This window comes from Jatropha curcas, chromosome 10 (assembly GCF_041381405.1).
Source record: "Jatropha curcas cultivar XTBG-Jc1 chromosome 10, XTBG_Jcur_1.0, whole genome shotgun sequence".
NCBI classification, from domain to species: Eukaryota; Viridiplantae; Streptophyta; class Magnoliopsida; order Malpighiales; family Euphorbiaceae; genus Jatropha; species Jatropha curcas.
The window spans coordinates 13,027,543-13,044,625 of record NC_143160.1 but is presented as its reverse complement, the minus strand read 5'-3'; the positions used below and the strand labels follow the sequence as shown (position 1 = coordinate 13,044,625).

The 17,083-nt window shown below is 32.1% G+C and overlaps 1 protein-coding gene across 1 annotated transcript; it reads left to right on the top strand.

The window, feature by feature from the left end:
- The first annotated feature begins 1,927 nt into the window (after positions 1-1,927).
- LOC105629057 (uncharacterized) lies at positions 1,928-6,525 on the top strand. The gene is made up of 7 exons (XM_089715734.1): positions 1,928-4,025; positions 4,146-4,276; positions 4,387-4,911; positions 4,985-5,429; positions 5,605-5,743; positions 5,832-5,925; positions 6,053-6,525. The coding sequence occupies exons 1-7, from the start codon at positions 2,475-2,477 to the stop codon at positions 6,168-6,170; spliced, it is 3,003 nt and encodes a 1,000-aa protein (XP_089571860.1). The 5' UTR covers positions 1,928-2,474; the 3' UTR covers positions 6,171-6,525.
- The last annotated feature ends 10,558 nt before the right edge of the window (positions 6,526-17,083 follow it).

Sequence of the window (17,083 nt, the reverse complement as noted above, 5' to 3'; positions counted from 1 at the left end):
AAAATAAACGCAAATGATATCCTAAAATCAATCTCAATAAGGTAAGACAATAATTAAATGAAGATTTCTAATTTCAATATAGTCCTATCATTTCATCCAATTTCAAAATAAATAAGAGATTGATTTGTCCAGACTGAGTTTATGGGCCCAATCATGGACTAAATCAATGAAAAATAATTTTTTATTGGAATAAAGGTGAGAAAGTAGGAATAATTTAAAAAAATATTATTTTTATTGATTTGGTCAATTAACTGGCCATAGGGTCTGTTCAACAATACTAGGTGGTTTAAGGGTCTGTTCGACAATATTAGTTTTTTAGTAATTATTAATTATTGTAGTAGCCATTAACTACTAGCTATTAGCTTTTAACTGATAGTTATTTATATAGCGGTTTAAATTAGAAGTATACAGTAAAAAAAGTTGTTTAACTTAAAATGACAAGAAAAGACATTAATTATTTAATTAGCTGAATTCGGAGAAAAAACAATGGGTACTGAAAAAAAATTTAATCAAAAATTTAAACGCTAAACATTAGAAGCTATATGTTAGAATATTTAACATTTCATAAAAGGCTTCTTCAACCTCTAAAAACTATTGTAAAAGCTATGTTAACGAACTCTACAATTAATAGATTGAGTTTTGACTTAGTCAAAATGCTAAAAGCTAGCTCAAAAGTTGTTGCCGAATAAAGCTTAAGAGCTGTTAGCTGTTTTACCAGTTGTTAGTTGTTAGATATTAATTGTTTGCTTGTCTATTTATATAGCAGTTTAAAGCGAAAGTTTTCGATAAAAATAATTGTTTGATTAGTTATTAAATTTAAAATGATAAAAAAAGCAAAAGTGAACGATTTTACATTATAGGTAGGACTTATTAATTTGTAAGGAAAGTAATGGGTATAAGTGTCAGAAAATTATTGTGAAACGCTAAATGTCAAGTCAGATAACGTTTCATTAAACACTTCATTCACCTCTAAAAACTACTATATAGATTGCCTTAACGAACACTGTGACTAATAAAAATATTGTTTTAATCTAGTCAAAATGTTAAAAGCTACTTTACAAGTTGTTGGCAATACTAGCTATTTTAGGTTTGTTTAATAAAATTAGTTGTTTTGGTAGTTATTAGTTGTTTTAATAGCATTTTAGCTGTTAGTTGTTTTATTAACTTTTTATAAACGTTAAAAGTTAAATATTACGTGAGTTAGCTTTTTATAAAACGCTACCTTAACCTAAAAACTAGTTCAAATGCTATGTTACCGAACACTATAAAAAATAACTTTTCGTGTTTGGACCAATATGAAAAACTACTAAAACGGCTAATAACTATCAAAACAATTAATTTTACTGAACAGATCATTAGTAGTTATAGTTGCTAGCTATTATAGTAGCTGTTAATAGTTACCGAACAGACGCAATGACTAATAACTAGCTGTTGTAAGGTGTTAGTTATTAGTTTTTTTCAGAGATTTAAATTAGAAATGTTTGACAAAATAGTTGTTTTAACTTAAAATTATAAAAACTTGTATTAATTATTTCATGAGTTGAATTCGGGGAAAAAAAATAAAGATATAATTGTCAAAAATTTAATTAATTCCTATGAAATACCAAACTTTAGAGTGTTTAATATTTAATAAAAAATTATCTTTTATCTCTAAAAATTATCGTAAATATTATGTCATCGAATGATAATAATTAATAGAGATTGAATTTAACTTGATCAAAACCTTATTTTAAAAGTTGTCGCGCAAAGAGTCCCGTAGACTGAACATGGGAAAGTGGAATACCAAAAAATAAAGATCAAAGGCAAAATTAAAGACTTGTAAAAACGTGGCACGTGCGCACTGCATCTATAACAGATTTCCCCTATCTATAATATTACCAATCATGTAGTTACGCTCTTCTCTGCCAAACTTATGGAACCCACTGTTCTTTAACGGCTAAAAACTCTAACGTCTCTCTCTCCCTTTTCTCCTGCCAAACAGGAAAATCCCTCCATTCTTTAATGTTATAAAGCTTCTTTACATTTGTCCTGGTTCGTTTCTTTGAAGTCATACAAAAAAAACCGTTTGTCCAACAACCATCTCCCTCCTTTTCTTTGTTATCATAATTCCATTTAAAGGCAATTAGAGGCTCTGGTTTTTTATTATTTTGGCCTCTGGTTCTCTGTCGATTTGTTATGTTTAGTGTTCTAAAAATAGGAGATTAGAAGTGGGTTTTACCTAAAGCAAGAAATAGTTTTCTGTCTTCCTCTGTTTTCGTTGCTCTGTTTTCGGCTTTCAATTCGATTCTACAAAGGAGGAAATTAATTAGGTGGAACAGTTCTTGTGGTTAATTGTTTTAACAATCCTCCCCACCAATTTTCTTTCTGTTTTCTTACTTGAAAATGGGGTCTTTCCTACTTTCAATGGCTTGCACAAAGGGGAGAGCTTGATTTTTGAATAGTAATCTTGTTCAGGTTCCCCTGTTTCAACGAAAATGGCATCTTCTCAAGTTGAGATTGCTTCATCTTCACCATTTGGTTGTGTTTTGAAAGACCATAACAGGCGTGATCGATACAGTAAAGAAAGCAACGCCAAAGCTCAAGCTGCGTTTCAAAAAAATCTTAAAGAATTGGTTCGAGACCATCTCCATAGTTGCATCTCCGTTTCCTCTGTTTCTTCTGCTAACGAGAATTCTGAAAATCATATGAACAACAACAGCAGTAATAATAATATCAATAATCATAATCGTCCGCATCTAAGATGTTTAACCAATCATCAAAGTAATAATATTGATGATTCTTCTACTATGAGTTGCAAGCAGGCGAAGATTCTTGATCGATGGGCTGCTAAACAAGCTCAAGAAATGGTTTCAACAATTGAGAGGCAGAATGAAGAGGCAGAGATTTTAATTTCTGCAAAGGAAAATTCTAATTCAACTCAAAATTCTGCAGCACAATCCCAAAGAATCTCTGCAAAGGAAAGTTCTAATTCAACTCAAAATTCTGCGGCACAATCCGACGGAATTTCTGCAAAGGAAAATCCTAATGCAACTCAACATTCTGCAGCACAATCCGCAAGAAATTCTGCAAGGGAAAATCCTAATTCAACTCAACACTCTGCAGCACAATCCGAAAGAAATTCTGCAAAGGAAAATTCTAATTCAAGTCAAAATTCTGCAGCCCAATCTGGAAGAATTTCTGCAAAGGGAAATCCTAATTCAACTCAAAATTCTGCAGCACAATCCGAAAGAATTTATGCAAAGGAAAATCCTAATTCAGCTCAAAGTTCTGCAGCACAATCCGAAAGAATTTCTGCAAAGGAAATTCCTAATTCAACTAACAATTCTGCAGCACAATCCGAGAGAATTTCTGCAAAGGAAAATCCTAATTCTGCAGCACAATCTGAAAATTTATGTGGAAGTTCAAATCTTGGCGCCTCTTCGCTGGTACAGATGTGGGAAGCAAGGCTACACAGGCCAGAGCCAAAAATAGATCAATCCAGTACTACAAAAAATTGTCAGAATTCGACAATTAGCTCTAGCAGGACAAGTTCTACATCTAGTTACAATGAAATTGTATCATCCCCAGTTGAAGAGCCACCGCGACAATCCGACGTAGTTGATTCTGCTGCAAATGAACTTCCAAGACAGACTGATGTAATTGACTCTAACGCAAATGAGGAGACAGTGGATTGGGACTCAGCAGCACAGAGTTCAACTTCTTCTGTGCCTATTAAGAGCTCAGATGTCAGAGAGAAAGAGAGGGTTAGAATTGCTGACATTATTAAAAGACTAACATCTGATAATAATGAACATGAGCAAGGAAATACCAGTGCGGGTGATGCTCCTCCTTCGCGTAGATTGTCCTATGGCTCTGATCATGCAGAGCTAAAAGCTCTTCCACATGTTATAAATTCACCAAAGATTAGAGGAAGACAAGCCTTCAATGATTTGCTTTTACAAATGGAGCAAGAAAGGCAAAGAGAGCTCTACTCGCTTGCAGAGCGCCAATCTGTCTCAAGATTCCCTCAACGTGGTCGTATTCAGGTAAAACAAAGTTCTTTCCTCAAAAAAATAAAATGCATTCGATTACATTACATTTCATCACGACTACGAAATTTAGTCTTTAAATGTAAGTACTTTTAACTTGTAATGCCTTATGTCTAGTCTATGCTTCGACTAAGATGCTTGCAACGTTGCCTGGCGATTCAAAATCAACAACGATCACAACCCATTCGAACCATAACATGTGGTGATCCTAATAGATCACAACACGGGTCAACCAAAATGCATTTGAGGTATTATTCTAATTTAGTACATTCTCAGCTTCTAATTTCTTTGATTTGGTACATTATTGATTGATATATGAACTTAGCTAAGTCACTAGTTTGAATTAAATTAAATCCAGGGAGAGATTTCCTGCAGCTGCTGACCAAGCGACAAGTAGTATAACTGATCCAATAGTTAATCCCACAAGTTCTAAAGAGAACGCTAATAGCATTGTAAATAATGAGAATCCTTCTTCTTCTTCTTCGACAAGCCTGAACCATGTGATTTCAGATGATAATAAGAATGAACCATGTACTGAGGAGCAGACTGTAATAAGCACACCTGCTGTGGATAAATCATTGTCACAGTCAAGTGAAGTCTATGAAGAAGATGCTCATGAAGAAGCTAGTGCTAGTTCAGATGTCACTTGGCAAGGAACAAACTCGGAGAGTGACCATTTTGATGCAGGAGAGGTTTTAGAATCGGATAATTGGAATGATAATGTGATGGAGGATGAGGAAGAGGAGACTGACCGAACTAATTATGACTGGTTTACTGATATAGCTCGCCCGCGAAGTTATTGGGAAGATAAAAGGCAAGCATGGTATCAAGAAATGCTAACTACTAGCTCAGATAACAATGAAATAAAGAAACTACTTGAAAGGTATAACATTACTCTGTGGTTTATTAATAGTTGAACAAAATGTGGATACTAATTTTACAAAATACTTACGCAGAAAAGCAGTATCAAATTGTCTTTCGAGTGAATTCCGAGAGAGAATGGATCGATTAATGACATCTCATGTGCAAAGACAAGTCAACCGAGAAGATGAAGAACTTGATGCAGAAGGTCAACAGAGAATGGGGCAGTTAGTATTGTCATACTACCAAAGGCATTCACACTCAACAGAAGAACAAGAAGATCAAGATGCAAATGAAGTACAAAGAGGAGGAGAAGTTGTTGAAGAAGAGGAAGAGGAAGAGGAAGAGGAAGAAGAAGCAGAAGAAGAAAGTTTACCCTCAGTTTCTCCATCTCCATATACATCATGGGATTATAGTCATCATCATGAAGTTGCTGATAATTCTGAACTGGTTTCAATTACACCCCCAGAGCAAGGTCTGCCATTTCAAGGTTCCAATCAGGAGACGCAACACTTTTCTTCTGCAGCTGATCCATCAATTGTAAGTTTTTCTTTCTTCATTATGATCTTCATTTTCTATTTAGAGTTTGTTTGGCATTGAGGTTGATAATGTTAGGAAAAACAATTTGGATATTTTATTCTGAAACATTTACGACTAAAACATGTCAAAAAAATATATACATCATGATCTCTAATCAACATTATTGCACTATCAGGAAATGGATCTAATATTCAATTTAAGAGGGCATATGGAACAACTCCATCGCGAAATGTCAGAGCTCAAAAAAACTATGCAAACTTGCATGGAAATGCAAGTGACATTGATGAAGTCCTTAAAGCAAGAAGTACATCCAGGTAAACTAAGAAAACTAAGTTTTCTTTATAACAATTGTCAACATGATTGACCATAGAGATTTATTTTTAATAATACATTAACTTACAGATTCAGAAGCTACTGTGAATTCAATTGATATCACAAAAAAGAGGCGCAATTGCTGCGTTTGCTACGAAGTGCAGGTTGACTCGTTTTTGTATAGGTAATTATTCTCAAAGAAACCCTTTATGGATTGGCCTGATATAAGAGACCACCCATACACCAGGTGCAAGCAAGTCTTCATTAATCTATTTTTACCGAAATTTTTAAAATTGTTTCAATTTTTGCAGATGTGGGCATATGTGCACCTGTTTAAAATGTGCACATGAGCTGCAATGGAGTAGTGGAAAATGTCCAATATGTAGAGCTCCAATTCTTGATGTTGTGAAAGCCTACATGGATTCATAGAGTGCTAATACAGTGATCGAGTTCTTGCTCTAGAGGACCAATCATCAGGAAAATTAACAAATGTTTTTCTTTGTGATTTGATTACTAATGCCATATAGTTTTTTGTACATATTTCAGTAACTTACTACCAAATCAAAATTGTTCTCCTTGCCACATATACTCTGTATATGTTTTTTTTCATTTTTTTTTTTTTTTTTGGTGGAGAAACAACATCAACAGTCTGTTTATATTTCAATTTAGCAAAAGGCTTTATCTTCTAAGATTCTGTATGTATATATATATCTACTATTTGCTCTAACAAATTTCTGTAATGACTGAGCTTTATGCAAAATGTGTGAAAGCACTCAATTCTCCACCTGAGCTTTTAACTTATTTTCAAGACTTGTGTTGTGTTCTCATATGATTGAATTGCAGTCACGGGTCTAATAAAATATAATAAAAAGGGCCCAATCTTATTTTTTAAAAAATATAATAAAAAGGCCTCAATCTTAATTTTTAAAAGTTCAATTTCGAAAAATGTATATATAAGGGGAATTTAAAAAAAAAAAAAAAAAAAGGGTCAATTGACCCTTTTTGTAAAGTGGATCGACCACTTTTGAAGTGTACTTATATTGTAAAAATAGGAAGATGAGAATTATATATCTGACAGCAATTTGAGGCTAGCATTGGGTTCAACCAAATTGAATAGTTGAACTGAATTAAATTGAAATAATTTGGTTTATTGGGAAAGAAATTAAACCTAACTAAAATAATCTTTTTATCTTCCTTAAGAAACCGATTTAGCTGAAAAGAAAAATATAATAAAATTGACTGAAATTACATATGTTTAATTTAATTTTCTAATTTAGACTAAAATTCCATATCAATAAAACATTAATTTAGTTATTTTGGTCTATTTGGATTTGTGCAAGCTATGTTGCATGGAAACGGAAACAAGAAAATATAAAACAGATATAGGAAAATGAATTTAAAATATAATTTTATACAGAAAAACAGTATTTTAAACAGAGAAACGGACGTGCGGTAATATTTTTGAAATTCAGAGAACGCCCATAATTAACAGTTTCCATGTGCCATAATTTGCAAGAAAACCATTACCAAAATCAAAAATCAAGATTTATATTTTAACTTTCAAACCAAATCTAACTGATTTAATAGAAAAGTCAAACTAAATTAGCTGGATGAAAAGAAACTCCCATGTCCGACTCTATAATAGAGATGTAAAGACTATAGTTTATTGAGTTAGAAATGAAGTTTGCTTGCCTTGGAAATGACTACCTATTATTAAACAAAGGAAATAAAGTTCAATTTGCCTTTTGAACTTGGAAACAATGTCCAGTTTGCCCAAAAATCAATTTTTTTTTTTAACTTTAGCCATGAATTTGCATTAAAAGAATAAAAATTTAATTTTTTATACAAAATATTTTTTAATATTTTTAACTAATAAAAATTGCTTAAAAACTTCAAAATTAGGAAAGAAAAATTATTTAAAAATATAAAAACAATTATAAAAAATTACAGTTTCTTATCTTTGATTTAAAATATAATTAAATAAAATATCTGATTTAAAAAAATTATAGAATTAGAAAAATATTTGATTATATGAATATTTGGTTTAAAAATATTTATTATTTTTTTAATTGTATTTTATCCAAATTAAAGATTTCATTATCTTTTAATTATATTTTGGTTTAAATTAAAATTATTTTGAGTAATAAATTAAATTTTCTGTTGTTTTGATGCAAATTCAGGAATAAATTATAAAAAAATCAATTTTTGGGTACACTGAATATTTCTCTGAAATTAACGGGCAATTGACATTTATTCGAAAAAAAAAAGTAAGCATTTAAGTTATTTTTTAAATAAAAAAAAAGGCAGAAATAGGAAGTACAAGTGCCACATATTTGTACCGGCCTAAAGTAACTTTAGGCTCCACCATAAACTTTAACAAATTTTCAAGAAATTCTAACATAAAGTCAACCAAGGAACCCAACATCTTTTGTGGAATCATAAGATAACGACACAGAAAAGATTTTGAAATTTTTTTCACCAAAAAAAGAAAAAAAGATTTTGATATTAAAAATTGAAGCGAGCGCCAAGCGCTGCACCGTCAGCTTAACACAAACAAAACTAACATACGCCACGTGAATCGTTTTGAACCACATAAAAGTTAAAATTATTATTTAATTTGGGCGGTTTCTTTTCCCGCTAATATCATATGGCGCTAATTTTGATATGTTGTTCAATTATTAAGAGTTGGTTGAAATTTAAAAATGAGTAAGTTGGCAATAAAACTAGTAAAAATGCAAAATGAAATATGTAAATTTGGTTAAAAATAAATAAATAAGTAAAATGAATTAACTTGACAATGAAATAATTTCTCAAATGAAATAAAACTATATAAGCATTAATGTATGGGAGAGTATGCATATTTCATATATCAATTAATTTAGATTTTATTTTATTTATTAGAATGTTGATGGAGAAATAAAAAATTTAATTACAGGAATTTTAAATCCATCAATAAATATATTGAATTTTAAAATAACAACTATATTTATATTTGTAAAATGATTATATGTTTGTAAAATGTGATTGATTTTTTGTACAATGAAATAATTTAGCGATGGACATTTTGAAGCCAATTGCTAAATGTATGGAGTTACAAAAGAATATGTATTTTTATAAAATTTAAAAAGAAAGCTACCTTTTTTTGTAAAATTTACAATTTATTGATTGGTTTAAAAAATGAAATAAGTTTTTTTTATCATTTTATAAAAGTATTTTCGAGAAAGTTATTTGGCAAAAGTTGTGTGTGGCTCGACCAAAATATTTGGATGTACATTTACTTTATTGCCCCATAGTGTATTTAGCGGGTAGATGAGGGCGGGAAAGAAAGGAATATATGAGGAAGAAATTGCAATATTTCTTCTATTGGAAGGTGATTGGAGTACACATGCAGTGATTCTTTGATATGAGCTCTTTGCAAGTTCAATGATTGAAATGGTGCATGTTGAACACGGGACAATCATAGAAATCTTGCATGAAAAGATTGGGTGTGCATGGATAAGGCCTTCCTTTGCATTTCTCAGGCCAGATGTATATAAGGATGAAAGTAAGGGCCTCCAAGGTCAATTGGGCTGTTTCCTCCATTGCATTTCTCGGGCTAGATGTAAATTGGTTATGGGTTATTGAGCCTGCGTCTATCGGCAATGCCTTAGGATAGATAGACGAACCCTGCCCCAACATATTTGGCCCGAAAGAAGGAGATGAGTATCAGAAGAGTTCAGGAAAGAAAAAGGCAAAAACGAGAGAGGCACGAGAGAAATATAAAAAATTTAGAGGGTTGAAAAAGAAATGGAAACACAAGTTAATTTGAATGCATAAGGCAAACATGTTTATTTATACTAGGGATAGAAGTGAGGCGAGTATTTTAGAATACCTGCTCTGCTCTGATTCATTTAATGAAGGTATGGATAGATATAAATAGATTTTGGATGGATACGAGTAGTGCATATTACTACCCGTAACGGATAGGATATGGATATTAGACTCTAGATACCCGCTATAATAAATGATTTTGGCCATGGATATCGGCGGGTACCCTACTTATTTATTAACAAAAAACACATTTTAAATAAATTTGGGTTTGGATAGTTAAAATGGGTGGATACCTGACCCTTTACATGGGGTTTGGACGGATATTAGTAATAAAATTTTAAATGGGTTCAAATACGGATACTTAAATTAATATTTAAATGGATTTGGGACGGACACAAATAGTTCAAAATTTGCGGGTACCTGCCTTGCTTCCATCCCTAGTTTATACCGATTCATGTGTTTATTATAATAGTAGCATTCCCTATTTTTAGGGATCCTAAGAGTGCCCTCCAAGCAAGGGTACACTTTCTATAAAAGCTATAAAACCCAAAAATGCCTTATACATATACAATATTTACATTCCATGGGTTTTAGGCTCAAGTTGCCCTCTTGCACTATCTATAGCATATATTCACTTTCGAGCTCTTGCCAATTCGAGCCTTTATTTTAGGCCTAGTTTTTAAATCAACATTAACACTTACCCTTGATGTATTATTGAAAAAATGAGAGTGGAAAGAAAAGCTTGCAGAACTGAATATTAAGTGAAGAGTATGTAGCCTAATTTCACTCCAACAAAGAAGATATTTATACAAAATATGCAACTTACTTTTCAACAACTATCTATCTAATCTTTATAACTTAAAACTTAAGTTAAGCTAATACAATATCAGTGTTTGTTGCCATCATTTAGTTCAAGTTTACAAGAAAGCGAAATACCAAAAACACAAGACAGCCTAAGTTCACTTCTCTAACATGTATAACTTTTAATGATTTATCATGAAAAATATGGGACTTGATGTGTTTTGTGGTTAAGGTACATTTGGCCTTTAAATGGAAGAGTTGGAAGCTTAAAGAAGCTGTTCAAAATCTTTAAATCAATAAGAAAACAACATATGAATGTATTGTTTGGGCCTATATTCTTAATTTGAAGACTAAAAAAACTAACTTGCTCACTGTTAAATATATTGGTCATAATTTCCTTTATACATATTAAATTTTGATAATTCAAAATGGTATAAAAATCTAAGAAGGGCTACAACTTTTATTAAGACCTCAATTTCCTTTGAGTTAGCAAGTTCGTAAATACTTTTCCTTTAATTCCTTTGTTGGCAGTTTTTTGAATTATGCTCTATGTAAAGCATACTCTTTTTCTTGGTTTGCGTTATTCATCAATATCATCTCTTAGCTCATTGTGTATTCAAATGCAAATTGAATGTAAGATTTCATTAATCAGTGTTCGACTATAGGTTTGTGATAACCTTATTACTTAGTGAAGTAAGAAACAATCATTCTCTCTCTCTCTCTCTCTCTCTCTCTCTCTCTCTCTCTAATATTGAATTTGAATACCAACCTCTTCTTCATACCATGATACCACCAAAGAATTATTTTGATTTTATCAGTTAGAAACATGATGTTACCTTTGATTCTGCTAATCCTATTCATTATGAAAGTCAAAGCGCGATTCAAGTTATTCACAAGGATACTTTTTATGAGAAGACTAAATACACATATTGATTTCATAGTACTTATAATTATTCCATTGTAATACTCTTCGACTTATGCCTATCTCTAAGTAGCCATTTGACATTGTTGAAGTCCTTTTCCGCAAAAAATGTTCTTGCTTGGAGTTTTCAAAATCAATTTATCTTCTAATTACTTCCTTGAGTTTAAGGGAGATATTAAAGTATATTAAGGAATGTTAATGTATTCTTGTAATTATACATGCAATTATATTAGGTTTCTAGTATACCTACGGTAATTGATTTGGAGACAAATACTACATTCCCATATCGGTTAGATGTGATGACAAACTCTTTCGTGTTGCCTATATGATCATCAGGGCTCTCTTGTACTTTTCCAATATGCTGAAACGTACAATTCTCACATAGTTCTTTTACTCTAGCACTAATATGATTTTAATTTAATTCAAGTCCATTTGTTTTTTTTACAAAAAGTTATTTGTATTTTTGCATATTGAGTTAATGAAATTTATAAAGTTTGTGATTATAATTTTTTATTATTAATTATTTGCAATAATTTGAAAGTTAATAAAATTTGTAAAATTTACAATTATCTTTTCTTTAGAATTTTTTTTTTAGTGCAAATGAGAAGAAAAAGAACCTAGCAATTACGTCATCTACAATAAGTTATGCCAGCAACATCATGGACTAACTAGGAGATAATATTATTGGGAGGCTAATAAAAAGTATGAAGACCCAAGCCTGAAGAAGAGGCAAAACTATCAAGTCTATCAGTGCTAAAATTAGCTTATCTAAAGACATGAAAATAGTTATCTATGCAAAGAGCAGAAGATAGGATTGACTGAACGTCGCAACTGAAAACATAGCGAGAAGGAGATAAAACCCCATTAATCATTTTAATCATGATTACATTATCGAATTCCACCTGAATCGAAGTAAAACCATGGTTATGGGCTAGCTTAATACCTTAAAAATGGGCCCCACAATTCAGCCCCAAGCACAGGAGATTGCCTATACTAGAGGTAAATCTAGCTAACCACTTCCCAACTGGAATCACGTAATAATACACCAGAATAAGCAAAACTGCCAACAGCAGTATATGCACCATCAGTGTTTAGTTTTACCGAATGCTGGTTAGGAGGAACCCACCATATCCATTGTTCTCTTCAAATCCATTAAAATGCAAAAAGACGAGCCCTAGAAGAAACCAACCCAAACTCCTTCGTCTGTCCCAAAGCTTAAATAGAAAGAACTTGATGGGTTTTAATGGAGCCAGAAAAAATTCTAGCATTTCAATTCTTCCACAAAAGCCAACAAGTGGTACCAAAAGGCAAGGGCCAATATATATTATGAACAACCAACTGAGAAAGACGTAAGTTAAAGGAGACCCATGAAACACTTTATCAACAGTTAAAAAACTCAAATAAAACCTTATGTCTGCAACTTGTTCATCACTCTTCGCATGCTTAAGAACCACTTCCTTTTTGTTGATGCTTTCTTTAATAAAATGATATCTTGTGTCTATGTGCTTGCTCCTATCATGGAAAATTTGATTTTTACCCAAAGCAATTACTGATTTGTTGTCAATAAAAATATTTGTAGCTTCCTTTTGAGAAAATCCCAACAATTCTAAGAGCCTCCTTAACTAAACTCCATGACAAACACAAGAAGTAGCTGCTACATATTTTGCTTCATATGACGACAACACCACAATTGGTTATTTCTTTGAAATCCAAGTGAAAGAGGAATTTTCCATGAAGAAAACAAAACCGGATGTACTTTTCTAATCATCTACATCTCTAGCCCAATCTCTGTCCCTATGTCCAACCAATCTAAAATCACTTTCAGCATCATAAAACAAACTATAATCCATTGTTCCTTTAATGTATCAAAGAATCCGCTTAGCCGCCTTCATATGAATTGAACTTGGAGTTTTCATGAATTGACTAATTAATCCAACTCCATACAAGATATCTGGTCTTGTGCAAGTTAAAAATATCATACTTCCAACAAATCTTAGAAACAGATTTGGATTTAAATCCCACTATCATCAAACTTTGTTAGCTTTGCTTCATTTTGCACAGGTATATTAACTGGATTACAATGCTCCATTTGAAATTCTTTTAGAATTTTTCTAGTATAAGCTTTTTGTGAAATGAAAATACCTTCATCTCCTTGCTTCACCTCGATACCCAAATAATAAGTCATCAGCCCAAGTCGGTCATCTCGAACTCTTGTGCCATTTTCCTCTTGAACTCATCAAACATCCTTGTATTTGAAGCCATAAAAATTAAATCATCAACATACAAGCAAACAAACATCACTTCTCCATTAGCATCTTTCTGAACATACAAAACATTTTCATAAAGACACCTTATATAGCCATTTTTTGAAAATACTCATTAATGCGAGTGTACTAGGCCCTTGGAGCCTACTTGAGGTTGTACAAAGCTTTCTTCAACTTCAGCACATTGTCTTCATGTCCTTAAACCTTGTATGCTAATGGTCATTCCACATACACTTCTTCTTTTAGATTGTCATTCAAAAACGCTAACTTCACATCCATTTGATGAATTTGCCACTTGTTTTGTGCAACCAAGGCAATGATCAAATGAATAGTCTCCAAACGAGCCACTTGAACAAAAACTTCTTCATAATCAATTCTTGCTTTTTGACTGAAACCCCTAACAACAAGTCGAGCTTTGTATCTCTCCACTTCACCTTTAGAGTTCTTCTTTACTTTATAAATCCACTTCACACCAATAGATTTTTTCTCTTTTGGAAGTGATGACAGATCCCAAGTATCATTCTTTTGGATTGCTCTCCTTTCTTCATCCATGGTTGTGCTTCACCTTTGATCTTTTGCAGCTTCTTCAAAAATGATTGGCTCTGAAACTGCAAACATACAAAACAAAGTACTATCATCTAAATTAATTTCTTCAGTGTTAGCATAAATGTCATCCAAACTTCTCATTCGAGATGCAAATCTAGTGTCACGTTGAAGTTTAAACATTTTTCTTTTTGACATCGGCACTTTTGTAATTAGCTTTCCTTTTTTTCATTTCTCATAATTAGCCAACAATCCTTTCCCAATAATTGAGACTTTAGTTTTATCACCAAAAGGAATACTTTCTCTTTCTATTTCATCAAGCCTAGTAAATAAATCTTTATTACCCACATCATATGATTGCTTGCGCCAGTGTTAAGATACCACATGTTCATACTTTTATCTTCAGTACAAGTTAACAACAGTGATGACTCTTCTTCCTCTTCAACATCAACATAGTTAGCCTCTCCTTTGAATGGATTATTTCTGCAGTCAGATGCATAATGACCAGGTTTTTGACAATTAAAGCAATGAACTGTTGATTTTCTTCTACCACCTCCTCTTAACCAAGTATTTATTCCTCCTCTTATATTTTGCTATCATGATTTCGTTTCCTTATAATTAAATGAGTTTCTGCCTCTTCCTCTATCGTAGGAATTTATTTTTCTACCATGGACTTGACCATTAGATCCACCTCTGCTTCTTCCTTGAATTGAATTTGCATCATCGTTTTCATGTAAATTCAGTTTTGCTTGAAGAACTTGGGCAACAGGTTCTTCTTTCTTCATGGGCTTATAATGGTGCCATGAGTTGATCTATGGTCATCAATTCCAAATCCTTTGGTTCTTCAATTGCTACCACCACATGGTCGAATTTTGAAACAAGTGACTGAAGGGTTTTTCCAATTACGCAAACGTCTTCAATCCTATCTCCATACCTTTTCATTTGATTGACAATTGCTAATACTCTAGTAAAATAGTCTGATATTGATTGAAACTCTTTCATACTCACGTCTTAGAGTTTGAAGATGAACTTTCACAGTCTTGTCAATTCCTTTGAATAAATTTTCAAGAATATCCCATGATTGCTTTGACGTACTACAACGGCAACTTTTTCAAACATACTTTTATTAAACACATATGAATAAGAGTGAGAGCCTGCTGATTTTTATTTCTTGTCCTTAACAATGCCTCCTTTTGTGTTGGATTTAATTTGTCTTCATTTTCCAGTTGTTCATATCCTTTCTCAATAATTTCTCATGCATCTTGTGAGCCCAAGCTTTCATTCGATTCGAATACACCAATTTTCATAGTTTTCTTTGGTGAGTTTTAGAAATTGAAAAGGTAGCATATTGTTGTTCATGGCTCTAATACCACTTTGTTGGAAGAAAGAACGGAGGAGAGAATCTGATATTTGAAAAAGCACACATCTGATTTTATTCATGTGACATATTTATAGATACATCTATTAATCCAAATACATGAACTTGATTAAATACATCATAGAAAATAGAGGTGTAGTTAATCTTTAATACATGAACTTAACTAGATACGTCATAGGAAAAAGTAAATGGATAATATCAAATTAAAACAAGTTATTTTCACAACAGAATCCACAAGAAAGATCGGATATGTTGGGGATAAGGCCAAGCCCATTGTAATTTCCAAACACGATGCTGAGATGAGACCCATAGTAAAATCACGGGTACTCGAAAGGCCACAAAACATCTCATCCAGGAAGGACCAACGTAGGGCAAGGAATAGCTAATGTAAGAGAAATCTAACCAAATGGGAGAAGATGAGAAAAAGTGTCGTGTTCCAACTCCCATTCAAAATTACTCAACAATAGTTGTGTGTCGTAAAATGTCAGATTTATTGTTTGTAATTAATTGTAAAACTAACGAAATTTTTTTCTTTGGATTTTGTAACATATTTTTAAATATTTTCATATTATAGAATAAATTTAATAAAAAAAACTATACAATTAAAATAAATTAAACACATCAAACTTTTTCAAAATCTTATTAAGTTTTTTCTAAAAATAAAGAATGTGTAGTGACAACTTGAATTGACCAAGAAGCAGCCATATACAAGTTCGTCTCAGTTACTTAATTGGTCCTATTGAGATGATTGAGATTGTCATTAGAAACTAGTCAAAGATATTTTGTGTTAATTCTAGCCTAAAATCTAACTGATTTAATATATGGTTTATGGTGTTCTAGATATTATGGAATTTGTTTTGTAAAAGCTAGAGTTAGTAAAGTTAGATATTGACTCTTTGAAAAGCTTTGATATAAAGCTTTATTTTGTAACTGTAAAATATGAATGCAGAGAAAGCTTCATCATCTTTCCTTTTTTTTCTCTATTATCTCTGCTCTTCCATTGCTGTAATTTCTGCCTTTCAATAGTGGTATCGGAGTTGTAAATGGTCTTTTTGTGACCTGCGAGTGAGAGAAAACAAGTCAAAACTCTTTCTCAAATAGCCTTAAATATGTTAGCCAGAATAGGATCAGATTATGCAGATCATCATTTCCTTATTTAGAGCCTATTCTCCAGCAAGTCAAATCTGTTGTTTTGGAAAGTTTCCTGCACAGAATAACTGACTATTATTAGCATAGATTGTTTCCGTTGTTGTATAATCTCTTGTACAAAAATCATATTGATACAGTAATGAAAGATAGAGAACACTTATCTCAATCCTTCTTCCTGTCCTTCAATTCTCATATTCTCTGATTTAATATGGTATCAGAGCTGGCCAGATGGCCTAAATAAACCAATCTCATCATTTACCTTTACCCTTCTCTGAACCCTAAAACCAATATCAAAATTCAGCATTCATCCATTATGTTTGACGAAGAGACCTCATATATTATGGATGATGAACTCACCCTTAAAATAGCCAATCTACTAAAGAATGGACTCGGCTCAAACCAGAAACAGAACCTTCTAGACCAATTGACCATCAGTACCAAGCTTAACACCTAGAATTATGCACTCTGGTCTAGG

Bases quoted from the DNA above. Each gene is read 5' to 3' on its own strand.
- LOC105629057 (XM_089715734.1), top strand. From the start codon at position 2,475: ATGGCATCTTCTCAAGTTGAGATTGCTTCATCTTCACCATTTGGTTGT. The intron at 4,277-4,386 runs GTATTATTCTAA...AATTAAATCCAG, and splicing joins TCAACCAAAATGCATTTGAG to GGAGAGATTTCCTGCAGCTG. The intron at 5,926-6,052 runs GTAATTATTCTC...CAATTTTTGCAG, and splicing joins GTTGACTCGTTTTTGTATAG to ATGTGGGCATATGTGCACCT.